The sequence below is a fragment of the Aythya fuligula genome, chromosome 18, assembly GCF_009819795.1.
Source record: "Aythya fuligula isolate bAytFul2 chromosome 18, bAytFul2.pri, whole genome shotgun sequence".
NCBI classification, from domain to species: domain Eukaryota; kingdom Metazoa; phylum Chordata; class Aves; order Anseriformes; family Anatidae; genus Aythya; species Aythya fuligula.
In genome coordinates, this window is record NC_045576.1 from 9,776,625 (window position 1) to 9,794,912 (window position 18,288).

At 34.2% G+C, this 18,288-nt stretch overlaps 1 protein-coding gene across 2 annotated transcripts in view; it reads left to right on the forward strand.

The window, feature by feature from the left end:
* Window positions 1–18,288, forward strand: part of CEP112 (centrosomal protein 112) — a 161,619-nt gene that overhangs the window by 14,887 nt on the left and 128,444 nt on the right. For both annotated transcript variants that reach the window (XM_032199772.1, XM_032199773.1), the window contains exons 7-11: window positions 1,748–1,795; window positions 1,933–2,010; window positions 14,440–14,526; window positions 16,431–16,530; window positions 17,602–17,720. In XM_032199772.1, the coding sequence (XP_032055663.1) occupies window positions 1,748–1,795; window positions 1,933–2,010; window positions 14,440–14,526; window positions 16,431–16,530; window positions 17,602–17,720 (432 nt within the window). The remainder of the gene's footprint in view (window positions 1–1,747; window positions 1,796–1,932; window positions 2,011–14,439; window positions 14,527–16,430; window positions 16,531–17,601; window positions 17,721–18,288) is intronic.

The following is an 18,288-nucleotide window of genomic DNA, read 5'->3' on the forward strand; positions in this document are numbered from 1 at the left end:
AAGCTTTATATGAAAGAAGACCTAATGTATCTGTTTCAGTAAACTCTGACAGTAAAGAAAAACACGTTAAACTTTCAGTTTCAATGAACAATATTAATGAATATTTCTGATGATATAGGTAAACATCTATGATAACATGCTAATATTTTCAAGTACTTCTGGGTGAAATATGACGACTCTTTAACAGCATATAGAAATTGTACATTATATTTTAGGACAGGAAATGAATAATACTGTATCAAATTGAAATTTCAGAGGGATTAAGCCTCTTTTTCACTGGTAAATTCAACTCACAAATGTATTTAATAGTACTGGAGAAAGTGCAAGCGCTTGATATTTGCCATGCCTCATAGATCATTTTAATTTTTTTAGAAAAAAAAAGGCTAAATGTTGTAAGATACGTATCGCAAACACATTCCAAATCTCGCTGCCACATTTTACAAGATTATACCCTTGAAAGCTATTCCTGGGTATTACGCATTCTCTGTGATGTGATGTTTGAGTCCTATCATCTGAGAAAATTAAAAAGATAGAGGAAGTGGGTTGTGAACAATGGTTTGTATTCAGTTCTTAAAAACAGTGATTGAAAGAGCTGCTTTAATTATACAGTACTGTTAATGAATTATTTCCTTATGTTTTGTCTCTATGACTTACATATGTGGATACAGTTTCAATACACTCCTAACTTTCAAAAATGCTAGATTAAAATCATTGTAATCAGTAAATTTTCTATAACTTTACACTAATTTAAATGAAAATTTATTGAATAAAGTGTTTGGCTTTTTTTTGGTATAAACTACATATGTAGCTACTTAATTCTTTTAAAACACGCTTAGATTGAATTTTTACAACCACATGAGTTTGGAAAAGTTGAATTTTTAAATGTAATTTTCACCCAAACTGCAGCTGGCTTACCAAAGAAATCAGCGCAGCAAATCCTCCCAAACTGTTTAGTAGACTGTTATCTAAGCGATGTCAAAGTCATTGGTATGTTTCAAAATTCGGATAAATCACTCAAGATCTCAGAACTTCAATTAAAATTTTTGAAATTATTTTGAAACTTGCAATTTTGAGTTGTTTTGAAGTAACTTCTGTCAGCCAGGTTTTTCTTATTTTGAAGTTCATGCAATTTTCAGATATTTTCTCTGTAAGCGCAATTTGAAATGCGTTTGCATGAAGAAACTAAAATTTTAAAACTTGCTGTCAAGATTATATCCACAAAATAGTCTTTCATGAAGATTGTCTATTTCTCTAACTCATAAAAAAAAAAATATTAGTGTGGTATTGGACATTTAAATTCTGATCCTTTTCTTAAAATGTGTTATAATGTTCTGAAAGGAGAAAGAATTATGCACGGGGAAACTAACTTTTTTAACTTCTAGGTTAGAGTCATGTTACCTTTTGAATCTAGAAACAGCAGAAACATTACCGTGTTTCTGATTTGCATACTAAGTGTGCAAATAGATTTGCAAACTTTCTAGTGGGGAAAAAAGTTCTTCAACTGGTAGATTCATCCAAAGGCATGCTTAAATATTTTGTTGGTTTTCTATTGAGCAATACTGTGTCTGAGTTAAGTATAGGCTTGCTAAAACAGATTATCTTTCAAACTATGCACTCAAAGTTTTATTGCAAACATTTTTGAATCTTTTCAAGAGATAATAAAAGAGACAATCTTGTTTTTTAGTCTTTTTAAGAAATATGAAGGCAATGCTGATGTGATTGCTTATTCTGTAACTTTGTTTTTCAGCTAGAAAATCCAAGATATTTGCGGGAAAAACCAATGCCAGTGTCTTTGGTAAGTATCTACATTTATATTCCCTTCATATTTTGTAAGAACAGGCAAACATGCTTAGTATTTTTTTTCTGTTTAGGAGTGATTTTTACTTGGAGTTGTTACTCTGAATTTAGAATCTGCTTTTTCTCATTCAATAGACAACATCCAAAATTGGCCTAGGAAAAAGTAGCAGTTCTCGTGATGAACAGGCACTGTTTCAAATGCATGAGAAAGAGGTAAGATGCTTTTTTTTCTGGGAAAAAAAAAAAAAAGAGAATTACAGCTAAATTAGCTATTTAGGGTATTTTCTTCTCAATTTCAGTATTCACAAAGCAGTTTGTTCTACCAGAAAATCTCATATAAGAATTTTTTTTTCCCTGAAGTGACAAGGCTTTTCATTAAATACTTAATGTATTTCCCAATTATTAATGGAATAAAAGAGACCTTCTGAGCACATGGACTATTCTTTCAAAGGACTTTTTGTGTGTGGAAAAGTGAAATCTAGGAATTTTTTAAACTTAGCTTTTAACAGAAGCAATGGAACCTTTAACTTAACAAGGATTTAGCGTATTTGCTTTCTTATATACCTCTAAGAATCTGCACATATAAAACTTGTTTTTATTAAAGCCTACATATTTTCTATGTTTGCCTCATCTAGCTCCAGTCCTCCTTTACTCATTTTGCGATTTCTTTTGAACGTTATTTGGCAAGATCAGCATCAAAACATGCCTATCTAATTCTCTCATATGTTATTTACTTTCAACTTTTAAGATTAAAAAAATAGTTTTGTGATCATTTTTTTTCTGTTTTCATAGTTCAAGGCCTGACAAGTTGTATTCCTATGGTTTTTGCCATAAACCAATTTCATTTAGTATATCAGTCATGAGATGGAACTTGAACATGCTATATTCAGCACATGGGTTCTTCTGAAATCACATAGGCATTACATATTTTTTTTGGAAAGACGGTGAACCAGACTTCAGTAAAGCAAATTCAACATATATTAGGAGGAAAACCAAACCCAAACAACAGTTCACGTTCTTTCTCTTTTCAAATGCTTCAATTTTCTGGTTTTAGTCATTTGCTATTGGAAAAGTAAATCATGTGCGTGCAGGGAACAAGCTATCCAAAAGTACTTAAATCTACATAGGACTGCAAATATGCATGAGCTGGAAAGGAAGGGACATCGTCTGCAAACCATGAAATCATCCCTCCCTTACGTGGTATTTTGTAAGAACATTTAAGAATTACAAGGGTCCTAACGTTAATTTCAAGGACAATTCAGAAGCATCTTTAACTGAGACACAAGGGAGGCTAAATTTGGTTTGCAGATACTTGCATTATTTTATTAACAATGAATATGAAAGTCTGCTTTATGTTGATGGCTGGAAGTCTAATGTGACGCGTAAACAAGCAGACATCCACCAGTTGCATGACACATATATTTCACTTTCTCTGTACTGTTCTAACACTCACTGTTCTTTTGTATTGACTGTCTTCAAACCACCATTGCCTCAGGGTGAGACAAGGCAAGGTTTCATAAGATGTGAAAATAGACTAAATAATAAATTGTAAGTATGATGTTGTCATTTAAATAGTATTTTTAAATTAAACAAATTAAAATGCATGCCAAGAAGCAACATAAAGTACTCGGTGAATGGGTTTCTAGTTCTGTGAAAAAATCCTCTAAACCACGCAGTAAAAATCCAGTACTTTTTCCTAATGTTACTCTACAGTGGGGTAGTTTAAACTGGAAAGGCTATAGAAAATTTCACAATCCCATGTGTGCGCTGTTAAGTAGAAAACTTAAATGTTTTCATCTTATTTTGTTTGTGAAGCTCAATTAAGAATAAAGTCTTTTCATTTATAGAATGTAAATGTATTAACAGAAGGAGTGCTGTACAAGAGCTTTTGTAAACCTTTAATTGTTTTCAACCTCTTTGTAGTAGAACATAAAATAGGATAACTGTGGTTTTTTGCTTTTAACCTTTAGACCTTTGTTCATAAACCATTCCTGCACCTGTTTTGACTCTGTAATGCTAAACACATGGCCATTTTCAATGATAACCACATCACAGATTTATGAAAATGTGAATATCATCAGGCAGTGGTTTTTAGTCATATTTTCCCCGAATACTTCTGACATGGTTTAATCCATTTGGGAAACTGTCATTACCAAAAAATCCTGGGTTCAAACAAGGAAGATGCAACAAAACAGGAGTATATCAGTTTTCAGCAGTACAGCAAAACAGAACAGATTGTATGAGCGGCTTATCTTGATAAATAGGAAAAGGCCTCCCTTTGAACTTCACCCTTGGTCATCCCGAGTGCTACCCAATACTCCACAGAGCAGACTAGACTCTACAAATGATGTCTAAATGAATCTGAGGCAAGAGTCTTCTCGTATTATTCTTTTTAAATTGAAGGTTGTAAACAACGTTAGTACTTTGTGCAATCTGTCTGGGATAACTGAAAACACTGAGTTTTTTCAGTGCTTTTGTTGACTTTATCACTTTATCACTTTGCTGTTTTGATTTTTCGAAATCCAGTGATAAAAGACTGAGCATTGCAGTGCTCATGCTTTTCCAGTCTTCTGTATCTTGAAGCAATCTGGCAGAAATGGTTGTCTTTTCTACAGTCAGCTGAGTAGATGTTGTAGCCCAACTGAAGGAAGGAGGGAAGGCAGTGGTTGAATTTTCAAGAGAATATGGAATACTTGCAGGATAATTTCCACGCATTTGTCATGTGAAATGAGGACTGATGGAGAAAGTAGGAGCCCAGAGAAAAGGAGAGATGATATGAGTATTGAAAGATACCTTAAAGTATAGAGAATGAGGGGGAAAAGGTCTTTTTTTTCCCCCTGAACTCACTTTAATGGATTGAGACTGGATGAAAGATGAAAAAGGAGAGAGTCTTTTTTGTTTGTTTTCAAAAATGTTTAAACTATAGATTTAGAACTTCTGTCTTTATAACCTTGATTTGTTTCTATTCTTTTTTGTGAATAGCCCTGCAATATGAGTTTTGTTTGTAAAGATCATCGAGCCATGAATATAGCTTTGCACTGAAAGTGTTGGGATCTAGTCATTTATTTACGTTAAGATAAAACCAGCATGCTGCAGTGACGATGTTATAGTTAAGTGTTGGTCTGGCTAAAAATGACCTGAATTTAAGGTGTTGAAAGCAGGTATTCTTTGCTTCTCGCTTAACCAGCAGGAAATTATAGCTTGATGTGGAGAGAATAGCTCAAGGGCTGTGGTCTAGATGTTCACCAAAAGGGAATGTATGTAGGATGCAGTGGAAAGAAGGCAGAGAGGAAAGTAAGTTGTTGAACTTCCATGAATAAGACATTTAATGCATGCTAGGTTAATTAGAAGCAATAAACAAACTTATATGGAGACAGTATTCTTAAAGAAAGATGCTTGTAATTAAATTAAGCTTATACCAATTTAACATTATTGTGTTTTGAGCTAAATCACTGATTTGATATTTTTTTCCTCATTGAAAAGAGATATTTTGTCCATATTTTCTGAGAATGGTAATAAAATCTATCAGTATTGCTCTCTTGTACATTATAATGAAACAAAAGCGGATGTGTCCTTATGTGTACATATGTCTTCCTAGAGTTTAAATGTACACAGTGGATGGATATAAATATGGCTAGATGTGGAGCTGAGAAGGCTGAAGGAGCTTATAAGCTGAAGGAGCCTATTTAGGCATGTCCTGCGGCTGGTGACCCTGCTTATACTTTAAGCTCAGAGGTATTTACTAGTAATAGCAGGAGAGAGAATGTTCTTGACTTTCTAAATACATTTCACTTTCAGTTGCAAAGGTACTTAGGTGGGCCTAAAACTTGAAATTTACAGTAACTGTAGCTTCATGCAGTTCCATGGTCAGTTTGGAGCTTCTTGTGTTGCAATAATCTGATCCCTGTTCTTTATTCCTACTTACTCTAATTTACTGTTCATCTTCTTTTGTCTCCCCATTCATCCAAAACTGTTCAAGTCATACTTCTGTTGTTAAACTTCCTGCTGTTTTTGACCTGGTAAAAGTTAAAATTTTTAATTCTTACATTTTAACAAGGCCATCCACCAGAATGTATGCTGAGTTCTGTTTTCTTAAATGTGGTTCATAAGAAGAGGCAAAAAAAAAAAAAAAATCCAAAAGGCAGAAAAGACATAATTATTCCTTCTTGATTTTTACTTTTCCATAACTTTTTTGTATGACAGCTTGGTTCTGAAAATACTTTCATTTCCCTTTAAAAATTTATATATATTACAATATAATATATTGCAAACAGTAAGTATTATGACTTTGAATATTCTCTGGTTCACTTGAATTTTCTTCTTTATGCACTAACCTGAAGTCTATATTGAATGAAGTGTCTGATCTATCTTGAGAATTCAGTTGTAAACTGACTTTCACCCCCCTAGTTGTCATTCAGAACACAGATCTATTAGTTTAAAAACGCAACAATCTTGACTTGTTAACATGGTTCTTGACTGAATGTCCCATTCCCAAGAACATGTGCAAGTTGTCCATTGTCTTCCGTATGAGGAAATCGCATCCTGTCTGCTTTGATAACACTTCAGAATGTAGTGTAATAAAATCCAAACCTTATTTTATTGCTAGACTGGTGTGAGACATACAGTGTGTATCAGGATGAGACATGTTTTCATAAACTGACTTGGGATTTATAATTCCTGATACTAATTGGGCTGGTCATGGGGATATATATGGACATGTATATTTATTTATTTTTTGCAATAGTTTGTGAACTATGTCTTTAATTATTGCACATATGTGCTGGAGACATTGAGAAAGATCAAAGAGGTAGGTTAGCAATTCAAACTAGCGTTTTAACCAGTAAAATGTCCAGATGGTTGCCAAGCAGCTGGGAATTAATCTTTTGCTGCATGATTAATCTCTACCTCAGTGTCTCATTTTTGTCTTTTTAAGTCGGATTTTTACACGTATAGATCCTGGTATTTATGGCAGAAAATGCATTGAGTACAAAAAGTAGGTACCATACACTGTCATTGCCACATGTTGCAATTGTGAAATAAAGGCAGAAGTGTGCTTTTAATGACTGCTTTAGGAGATGCTGAGGTGAGCACAAAATTCACTAGCTGGTGAAATATATAAACAAATATGAAATAACAGTGGGAAAATAAAGTTCTGTTGTTTGAGTGTATATAGAATGATTTATTTTGCCAGGCATAGCACTAAGGAGAATTAAATTATACGAACTTTTCAAGTAGTATCTACTACCTTCGTTATACTCAAATTTTTACTAACTCCCTTTAAAATTGGTATGATTTTGGCACATTCAGAAGGCTCAGCAGGGTTCAGTTTTCAGTGCTGTCAATTGAAGATAGTTTGTTACATTTCTGAGCTCTCTTTTATGTAATTGTATCTGATACTTTGTTACCATATATAAGCTTTGACAATTCCTAAACATAGTTTTAACTTTTTTTTAGTACTTACTGATGTCAGTCTCTATTACAAGTGGTAGACACATTTGTTATGTATGGAAGTGGGATGGTTACCACTCCAAATAGAGCTGTTAAATAATATGATGTGCTGTAGTACTAATACGTACACGATGTTTATTAGCTATATAAAAAATCCTTTAGAGTAAAAATACTAATTCAAGTTATAACAGTTGTTGGGATACAAGGCAGTATGCTTTTCTCCCCATTCCCACCACCCTCAACTTGGAAATCTATGAAAAACTATATTGTTCTCTTTTAAAAGAGATTAATGACATTTACATATAAATACCAACAATTATCCATTCAATTATTTTTCTGTATACATCAAATGTTCAGTGTCATTAAAAAAAAAAAAAAAAAAAAAAAAAACCTCAGACATTTTTCTTGACAGGGTAAAGCTGGGCTGGTATGGTTTATTTTAGGACAAAGCCTTTCATTTTTAGTGGCCATAAAAATGGAACGTCATACTAATTTTTTTACATAGGTGAATATCTAGTTTCTCTTCAAACAGTACCCTGTAAAAATATTGTAAATGAAAGTAGTAGCTATCATGTTTTTAAAGAGTACAAATACAAAGAAGGTTAGATATGTGGAGGGAAGTATACATGTTTGTTAGGTCAAATAATGTATTCCAGATCATAAACATAGTCTCTTGTGGAAGGACCTCTGCATCTGGGCAGAATGCCATGTATTTAAAGGCTCTTTTTACATTCTAACTTCTGGCTTGCATGTTTCACTTGTCTGCTGCTTTTCTTTCAGTCTGTCTGGGTTATTGAGACTGTAAGCTCTTTGCAACAGAGACTTTCCAAGACACTTTTTTTTGTTAGGCATTATGTTGGATGGAAATATTGATGGTATTTAATGCAGATGTTTATTTATTTATTTATTAAGGAGTGTTTGTTATTTAAGGGTGATTATGTATCTGCTGTTTTAAAATGAAGTTACACATTTATTTTTGGGGGGAAGTAGGGAGATATCTATATTACCCTGGGAAGATGAGCACAGCAACGTCAGGAAAAAAAGCCCAACCTTAATGTGAATCCCATCTGGAAAACCTGCTTTTATTGTGTGTAATGTTCTACTAGGAAAAATATTATTTATGACTTCCTTTAATTTATACATTAGTGCCCTGGAAATCAAGAAAAGACAGGCTGCAAAAGTATCCTGTCTAGCCCTCACAGGATCATTTTGGGAAATGTCTGCACCCGAAACTGTGAAAAACAATGGGCCTTGACACTTAAAAGCTCCATTGCATATTATAAGAAAATGTATGTGTAAAAAGGACTCAAAATAGTCCTCTTTTATTGTGTAGAATCCCATTTATCAAGGGAACCAAAGTGAAGCTCAGGGAAATGGAGCAGTCACTGGTTTTGTACCTGGAGCACAGGAAGAGGGACTCAACGATGGCTAGGCTTCATCTTCCTGCTGCTCAAAGTCAGACTCCCTGAAATCTAAACCTGGGGAGAAATACAAACTTCTCACTGATGTATCATTTTTCTCAACAAAACATTCATCTTCATCCTTATACCTTGCTAATTTATTTGTAAAGGTGTTTACAGATGGCCCTGTCTATAGCCTTACATTGCCATAGCATAAACGTTCTCCTGGTTTTGGTCTTCCTGGGATTTTATGGTGAACAATTACCTACAATGTCATCCATGTCAGATCTGAGTTGTTTTTTTCTTGTAAGTCTGAGGCTTCTTGGCTTGTTATCCTTCCTCTAACTAGTTTAATTGAACAACACAGGCTTGAGAGACTTGATGCTTCCAAAAAATAGTTTTTCTGCTTTCGCATCTTTTAGACTTTGTGTAAAGTCATGGAACTTTCCTGTGCAATATGCTCCTAGAATACTATCAGCACTTACAAGGAAAACAAATCTTTTCTGATGTGCTTGATATATACCTAAATATCATTTTTCATGTTTAACATGTGACAAGTGTGCTAGTTACAGACAGCTGGTTGCAACAAAAACAAGAGGCACAACTTTTACAATTATTTTGAAAATGGAAGAGTAGTTCCAATATGAGAATATATATATGTGTGTGTATATATATATATTATGTGTGTGTGTGTATATATATATATATTTATACACACACACTGCAGAAATTTCTATTCAAAGTAATTGCTATAAATATAACATTAATTTCTTTCCTTTTTTTTTTCCTCTCCGGTAATTTTTTTTGACACTTTTCAGGTTGTTCTGCCCCTTGAATTGCTCTAAATGTTAACATTTTTAATTTAATTTTAATGTTTAATGTACCTCAAAGTTGATCTTCTCTTTTTTGAGAGTACAATACAAGACAGAAAAATAACACAATGAAAAAAACACCTTATTAATTATAATCTGGGATGCATTATTCCAAATTGCTTTTGTATGAAGTTCTGATTTTACGCATAATCTTGAGTGGTTTTTCAGGTGTGGTGTCTGTTGCCATGGCCTGCCCATATAGATTAAAACACCATATGAATTATAGGTAATTGTATATTTTTTTTAACCTTGGATGTTAAAATCAAGTAAACATGATTCAGTAGAAAGTTCTAGCTGTGTTTCCAGTTGTTTTTTTTAAAGAAATCTTTCTCTTCCGTGAACATATCAAAGCTTTGCATTGTGAACTGCTTTCTTTAAGCAGCTGCATTACACCAAGACAAATAAGTTCTGTCGTACGCTGTAAGATATGCAAGTCATTGTTCTGCGCTGTTAGCTCTTACTTTGAAGTTCTCATTTATTGTTTACATCCTCCTCCCCCTTTCCTCTCCTCCTCCCTCTCCCATATATTCATAGACTTGGAAGAAATCTGGCAAGCAAACAAGTGCTGTTTTGTCAAATATCCAAAACCCCTCTCTGGTGGATGTTAGAGCTTCGCGATGCCCCTCTGGCCTAAGGGTGATCCCGATAATGAGACAAGTGAGCAGTGGTTCAAAGCTCTCTCCAAACTACAGCCTCAAATTAATATACTTAGTTTACTTAGCGATTGACTTTTAAATCAGATATTTCAATATTCCTACAAATTCTTGTAAATAGTGACCAGATGAATACTTGTCATCCGTCGTCAGGAAAAGCTGGGATATCACCTTTATTTTTCCAAAGATTTATGACTGTTGCAGGTTAGTTTCTATCAGTTTTAGGTGGACAGTTATTTAAATTTTCAAGGCAACTAACCTGCGTTATGAACAAGTAAGACAGTGATATGATGAAAATCCATTTTCAGGTAACTGTTTGCTAGATTTAGTGTTTTTTGTTGTTTTTTGTTAATTAGGAAGAAAGTGTGACTAGGCACATAAAAGCAGTTCTGTTGATACCACCCTCCATGGCTTTAAATAACAGGGACAGCACAGATGTTTGACATCAGTAATGTTTACATGGCCTTAGGGTTTAATTGCCTCATACTCTTTGTAAGGAGAGTAAACAATGACAGAAATCCAAAGGAATGATGTTCAGGCTGCAGCAATGGCTGCATTTCATACATAGTTGGAAACGTCTCTGATACAGCTAGCTATCTACACAATATCTACACTTTTTTTTTTTTTTTTTTTTGACTCTGGTAACATGTTGTAAACTTAATGTGTTCTGCTGCCTCTGAACTAGTAATAAAAGCTATTAAAACTGATGAGCATCAGAGCAATTAGTTGCTTCTACCAAAGTGAATGACAGATTTTCTAAGCTGTCTCTATCTGTTTTGTCTAACACTTGTGAAGGTGTTAGTTTGTTACTGCGGTCAGTCAGTTTGGTTCTCAATATATGTTTAATAAAGTAAAACACTGAAGTGCAAAGGGCAGTTTATAAAAGAGGAACACGTAAAAGTTATAAAGTGCTGTTCCACAGGAAATTGAGACCAACTTAGCAAATGAGGTTTGGCATTTGGGTAACTACAGATATGCAATTGATTCAATTAAGTATGCTTGTAATTTCAAAGATACTCCTTTATTTACATTAGTATTTAATAGAAGATTAAAACTTTGAAGTGGCAGGGGAGAAGTTTCACCCAATTGTGAAGTGAGCCCATTTGCTTCAAGCCCAGTCGTAATGAGATCCCTTTTTAAAATGTGTTTGCATCATGCGATTTGTTTTTTTAATTTACATATGTGGCGAATTTGTGGAAGGCCAACTTCCAAAGGGTTGGCCAAAAAGTTTGCTTTCTGGCTCTTCTGGAAATTTTCCATAGAAGAAATTACAGATGTAGGGTTTTAAAACCAATATATCTGTATCTTTACAGTAAATACTCACACTGACATTTCCAGAGATTACAATGAAAAATGCTGAAGGTGTGTGTCTTGGAAGTATTGCACTTGGAAGTGTTGTTCCTGGAGATTATTTTATTTTTATTTTATTTTATTTATCGGATACTCATTACAAATACAGGTTTCAACTTAAGCTGAAAGCTTGATGTGCACACAAGTCACTGATTTTTCAAAGATTTTTAAAATCAGTCTCCCTAATATTTATGTAATTTGGTCAATTCAGGACATACCATGTAAGTTGTGGAAGACACAGGACTAAAAAATGTTTGGAGTACTGAAATTTCAGAATTTCATTGTAAGTTTATAAGAGTGCTTTTGAAGGTGTTTTTTTTTTTTGTTTTGTTTTGTTTTTTGAGCTCTGCACTGACGAGTTGCTGGTCTTTTGGATTTATTTATTTTTATTTTTATTTTTATTTTTTTATTAAAGAAGAACAAGTAGTTCATTTTGTTACTGCAGTGCTTGCCTTTGTTAAGAGTTGACTTCTGTATCTTGGACACGTTTTTCCAATTCATTTTGTTTAATTGCCAGTAGCTCTCCTGAGACAAAGCTGTCAATCCTTTTTTGGAAAGTAGTCCCAAAATCTGTGCGTTTTTAAGGGGGAGGTCCATCCTCCCGTAACTAGTGCAAGGACTAGAAAATGAAGTAAAATTGATAAGAACTAATTCAAGTGAAAGAAAGTTGTTAAGTGGAAGATTAATGACTAGAAACAGGAGCCAACTTCAAGTATTGCTGTTAACCTGTGGAAAGACAGCCAAGTTGCTGAGAGCAGTCACCATCACTTTAAAATATATGTCCATATTTAATACAAGACGACTTTTAGTTTGTCTCATTTTTATGCTCCTTCAACATATAAAAGAATAAAGGCATGGGTCAGAGCTCAACTGATGCAAAATGCCGACGATTAATTTACGTCAGCAGAGATGTTTTCACTTCGTTAATGAGTTTTAAATGTAATGTGTGTGTGTACTTAATAGGTGTATGAGTGTGATAGCCATATGTCAGTAATTTGTAATCTTTTAATGTAATTCAACTAGATTGGAGGTTCTGTCATGTTTAGTTTCCAGTATTTGTGTTTTTACAAGTCCTTCGTATTTATTTATGGTATGTTCACAAACTGTCTGTCTGGAAGTGGATTGCTGTGCTCTTTTTTTTTCTTTTTTTTTGAAATCAATGCTTGTTTATCACCTGGTAGTGAGATTTTCTTCTATATTGTCACTGTGTTGAAGGGATATATGCATATATTTTTCATATATACATATGCATATATTTTATGAATAGAACATGCATTTTTACTGATGCTTATTTTTTGATGATGTCTGAAAGCTAAGCACGCTTTGCCTTTTCTTTGGATTAATTGTCAATCCAACTTTTATTTTTTGATAATTTGCATAAGACTGTGTGCCTCTTCAGTCTTGACAGATAAGAAGCCTCTTTACGTGGTGTAGTAAGCAGGCACATTTTCTGGCTATCAGTGGGTGTGGAGTCTGGAAATGGACAGCATGTGCTGCTCTTCTGCACTCAGCAGTCGACGCCTGCAGTATTTATTGCACTGCATTTTGCATTTTTTAGTTGAATGATGACTTGAAGTTTTGTAGATTGTTTTTTTAAGGCATTTCTGCAAGTCAGAGTGAACAGATGCATACAACAAAGTAATCATATAATAGCTATTCATCATCTGTGGTGTATTTATTGCTTCTATATGTTAGATAAAGACTCTTGCTGGAAAGACTGCTTTGGGTAAGTCAAAGAAGTAAAAATAAGGGCAGAATGAATAATGCTTGTTGGTTCCTTCAGAGTTTGTCAGCTGGGAAGATTGGAAGTGAGGTTCTTAGCTGAGCTAACCAAAACTGAGCATGAGAGAGCTGCATGGTGACCTGAGCCTTGTGCCCCGTAGCTGGCCAGGTGGGCCTCAGCATCATGGGCTCTTGGAACATCCTGAAGGCAATTTTTTTTTTTTTCTGTTGGCATTGTAATGGTTAAATAAAACTTTTGGTGAGATGTTGGTACTCATGCTCCAATGGTTGTGGTTTGTCCTCTGTAAAGTGAGGGAGGTTGCTTGGATCTGTTGTTCTGGGGAAGCTTTTCTGGCTGCTCTGCTGCCTGGATAGGAGAAACAATTAAAGGTAGAAGTAGAATAGCATGTAACTGAATAGAGGTGTTGCTTTTCTTTTTTTTTCTTTTTTTAAGAACTCTGAGAAGCACAAAACCTCTATCATATTTGCAGAGTCCTGAAGACAAGCTTTAAAGGCATAGTGCAAGTACGCATTTAAAAGTAAAAATTACTTTTAAAATGCAAACTGAGACTATAAGTAATAAATGGCAATATGCTGTTGTTGGGGGAGGTGTTAAGTACACTACAATGAACAAACAAGCGGAAGCAAGAAATGTATTTTAGCAATCAAATTCAGCAGTAATCTTAATCTCTTTATAAGAAACCTTTAAAAGGAAATGTGTTTATAATGTGAAATCTCTGAATAATAGAAAACAAAAATAAACATGCATCTGTGCTAAAGGACATTCTTTGTGTAAATGTAACACCTGCCTAAAGAATAAAAGCTTGCTTACTGTGCTTGCTATAGTAACACAAATATGAAAAGTTTAATTCTTAAGTGTTTATTTAAATAAAAGACGATAGCTCTTTTCTGGGCAGTAGCAGTTGTTTTTATTGTCAACTAAAACATCTTACAAATTTATTTTCTAAATAAATATTTTAGGTTGAAAACTTTTGTAGCAGCTTTATCAGATCAATATTCAGTTTCTTGGTCTTTTCATATTTATTTTTTTATTTTTTTTTTCATAGGTGTTATTTGTTAGTGACTTCCCATTGCCTTTTCAAAGACATACATGAGTAATATAAAGGTTATGCAAAGGACATCAGTGAAATTTATTCCTTAACTTAATTGTTTATTGGTTCTGTTTTGTTTTTAAAGCTGGATGTGAAAATGAAAATATTGGAAGGTAAATTTCATGAAGAAAAACTTAAATTACAGCAGAAGCATGATACTGATGTTCAAAAGGTAAGAACTATTTTTTTCCAGAGGCAATATATAGGACAAAATAATAGAGAATCTGACTATAATAAATTCTTCACAATTGTACTTATTCAGAATTGCAATTAATGTTCCTTTAAAGTAAGATTGTAGATAACAGATTGCATAAGCTGATAAGAATGCAGAATATTCTATGATAGCAGGAATTTAGGAAAAGAAAAATGCTTGCAGAAAGCAGATGAAAATACCAGGTGACTTTTGTGACTTCTGTTTGTTTGTTTTAACAAGACAACCCATTTTTAACTATTTTTACCAGTCTAGCAGTTTCTATCAATTTATATAATGACGAAATCATAAACTTCTGATTTTTCTTTTAAAGAGAAGACACTTGTATTTTAGGAAATTAAACACAAAAATATTGAGAAGAATTATATTGTTACGGACAATGCAAAAAATAGCAGTAGGAACATATGATAAACATGCATATTGTCCTACTAATACAACAATAGTCTCTGGTTTGACACCATCTTAAAGCATAGGCTGGTTTATAAACAGTTTTTTTATGCTATTGCATTGTTAAAGCTGTGCGTTGCTTTTAACCCTTCACAGCAGTAAAATGACACCAGACACACTTCCTTTGGGCTAAGTTGGGTTTGCCTTTATTGTATTGCATAACACCACTTTGGGGAAGATTACAAAAAGACTGTCAAAGACCTTTCTGTTACATTTAATGCCGTGTTTTGAATGTGTGGGGTCAAATCCTGTGAGGTACTAAGTACCTTCTGAAGCACTGTGATTCCAGGAGTGTAATGGGAGCTCAGTGCTCAGGATCGGGATCGCAATGACTTACCCTACCGTATGCTTGGCATTACTGAGTATCTCAGTTTTGTTTCTTAAGACTGAGTCACAGACTTGAAGGAAGTCAGTTGACACAACACTATGACACATCAAAGCCTCCTGAAAGGATGTTAATATTTGGTCAGGTGCATTTTTGGCTCATCTGTTCTCAAAGTCTGCAAGCATAACCAGTTAGCAAAGATGGGAGGCTAAAGGAAACAGCTTTGTGGAATAAGAAATAGTTTAAATGCTTTCTCATCCCTTGAGTTGTCATCCTTTTCTAACTGATCTTAGAATTCATGCTTCTGAAGTCGTTTAATAGTGTTGGATGTTTTAGAAAAGGCTAAATACCGTCATATCAATCTTTAAAGACAAAAAAAAAACACATTTAATGCAAATGGAGTAATATTGTTTTAAGATAAAAGCATCTGTTTGATGAGAGATTTGGGGCACTGCTATAAGATCTGAGTTGATTGTTTATTTTAAACTTGAAATTTAAATTAATATACTATCTCAAAGTACGCGAATACTCAAACCATTTTTTCCAAAATCAACGTGTACAGAAATGTAAATGTAGTTACACCTCAAGGACTGGGTCTATTACGAATAATAGTACCAGTGAAGTCAAAGAAAGTGTAATGAAGCTCACTAATGATTTAAATTCTCATCAGGTTTAAGAAATATTGAGGTGCTTTTAAGTATACCTAGGCAGTATAAATATGAAAAGGGAAATAAATCCTTTCTATTTGCAGTTGTAGAACTGTGAAACTTCCAGACTCTTCTAGGGCACTAGCTTAAATTTTCTGTCTTGTAAATGCAACATTGAATTTGCCCAAGTTTAAAAGAAAACAAAAAGACCCCCCCAAAAAACATGAAAAGCCTTTTTAATCTACCCTAGTGCCTGCTTTCATCTAAATCAATCCTTTGTTTATGACTTGGCAGTCTTAGCTATGAAAATTATTTATATTTCATTTCTTAGCCTGCAAGATCTAAGGATATCTTGAAGGCAGCTCCGTTGACAGTTATCAGTGTGCACTGGTTGTAGCTTTGTGTTTTTTGAAAGTTTGTTAAAGTATTGTGAATCTTTGCTACAGATTTTGGATAGAAAGAATGATGAAATAGAGGTATTGAAGTCCCTCTACAAAACCAAACAAAATGAAGCTGAGGAGACGATTAGGAAACTGGAGAAAAAAGGTGACTTTTATCTTCACAGTTGTTGGTTGTTGTGTTGGGTTTTTTGTTTGTTTTTTCTACATGGTGATATCGTGCTACTACAACCTTGTGGTCATGAGCCTGCGTGTTCCTTCTAGGTGCAAGCATACTTTTCCTCCTTGTTTGCAGTTCTTTCCTGTATTTTTCCTTTAGATTTTAGAGGCTTGCCTGGTTGTCTTTGCTGGTTGTATAGTTGCCAAAGCAAATTTTCCAAGAGGCAGTGTGTGCTTATGGTTAATGCCTACACGCTTCCATGAGCGTCACCAAAAATTTTTTTTTGATATTGAAATATTTTGGCCACTTATTCAAAACCTCTGGGATCTCTGGTTCAAGGTTCATTTATTTATACATTCAGTACATTTTAATCAAACCACAATGTATTATTTATTTAGTACTATTGTGGCAAGAGGTTTCAAACATGAGCAGTAGTCTTGAGTATGTCATACGTATAAAACTTGGCCCATTTGAGTGTGGCTTGTCAGCAGTTTTTGAGTATTAATTTCTTCTAGAATTCCTTGGAGTGTATTTATACTCTAGATGGAACCATGTAAAATAATGCAAAAACCTGGTGGCCTAGGTACAGAAAGAAAGTTCCATGTATATTGTTTCCTGCTCCTTGCTAAGTTAAAGTGTCCTGCAAGGAATCCAGTGCTTCTGTTGGGGGAGGTTTGGGGGAATTAACTTTTTTGTATGTCTTTGTCATTCAACCCGCATGAAAATATTTTCTGGATGCATATGAAATCAGCTTAAAAATCCCAATTTTCTTGAGGTTTCAGGGAATTTTATTGATGTTTGTTTACCGCTAGGGTAAGGAAAACCTCAGTATGAAATATTTTCTAAATACAATAGAGAACACCTTGTACTATTTTAGTGACATAGAATTTAAGTGCTAAGTTGTAAAGCACATGCATTAAGTGTTTTTTTTAACAGCAGAAAAACATTAGAAAGCCAGGTCAATTGGAAAACTGTTCTAATCTGATTGCATCTGTTGCCAACAGTGAAAAGTCCCAAAGGTATCTCTTGAATGGTTGTTTATTTTCCCTTTTTTGACAGTTCAGACCCTTGTTCGTGAGTCACAAGTCATCAGAGAAGCAAAGGAAAAGCAGATTGTGGAGTTAAAGAAGATGTGTGAGCAAAGCGCTGATTCTTTGAACAATGAGTGGGAGAAAAGGGTAATGAATACAATGCTTTGTTTGAAAGACTCCTACAGTATATCTGGGATAATATTTTTGTTGTTTCAAAAACATAAATATAATAGAAAGGATGTTACCTGTAGGGAGATTTTATTGTGTTGATTTTATTTGTATCTAGAGTAATCTTGCAAGGTTCTTGCTGACTCTATTGCACACCCATAGTCACTTGCTCCCACCCAGCTGGTCACTGTAGAAGCTGTTCCTGGGCTTTATCTGGTCCTCCTGGCAAGTTGCTGGAGGTAATAGGGAAGTGTTTATTTCTGGTTGACCTGACGTGGAATTTTAATCTTGGTAAACCTCCTGCTACCTGCTGTCACGGTGATTCCTTTGAACTATTACTTTCTCTTTGGGTCATGAATTCTTCAAGGTATTTTTATTTATTGTTAGACTTCAGGCAGCAGCAAAGCATAGAGAAGCATGTTTACTGCAGAACAGCTTCACCTTTGCCCAAATTATTGTCAGTATTTGCCTTGCTTACCCCTCTCAGGAGAGGGAGGGTCACAAAAGGGGCAGAATGCTTTCCTTCATAGATGAAGTATGCTGCTTA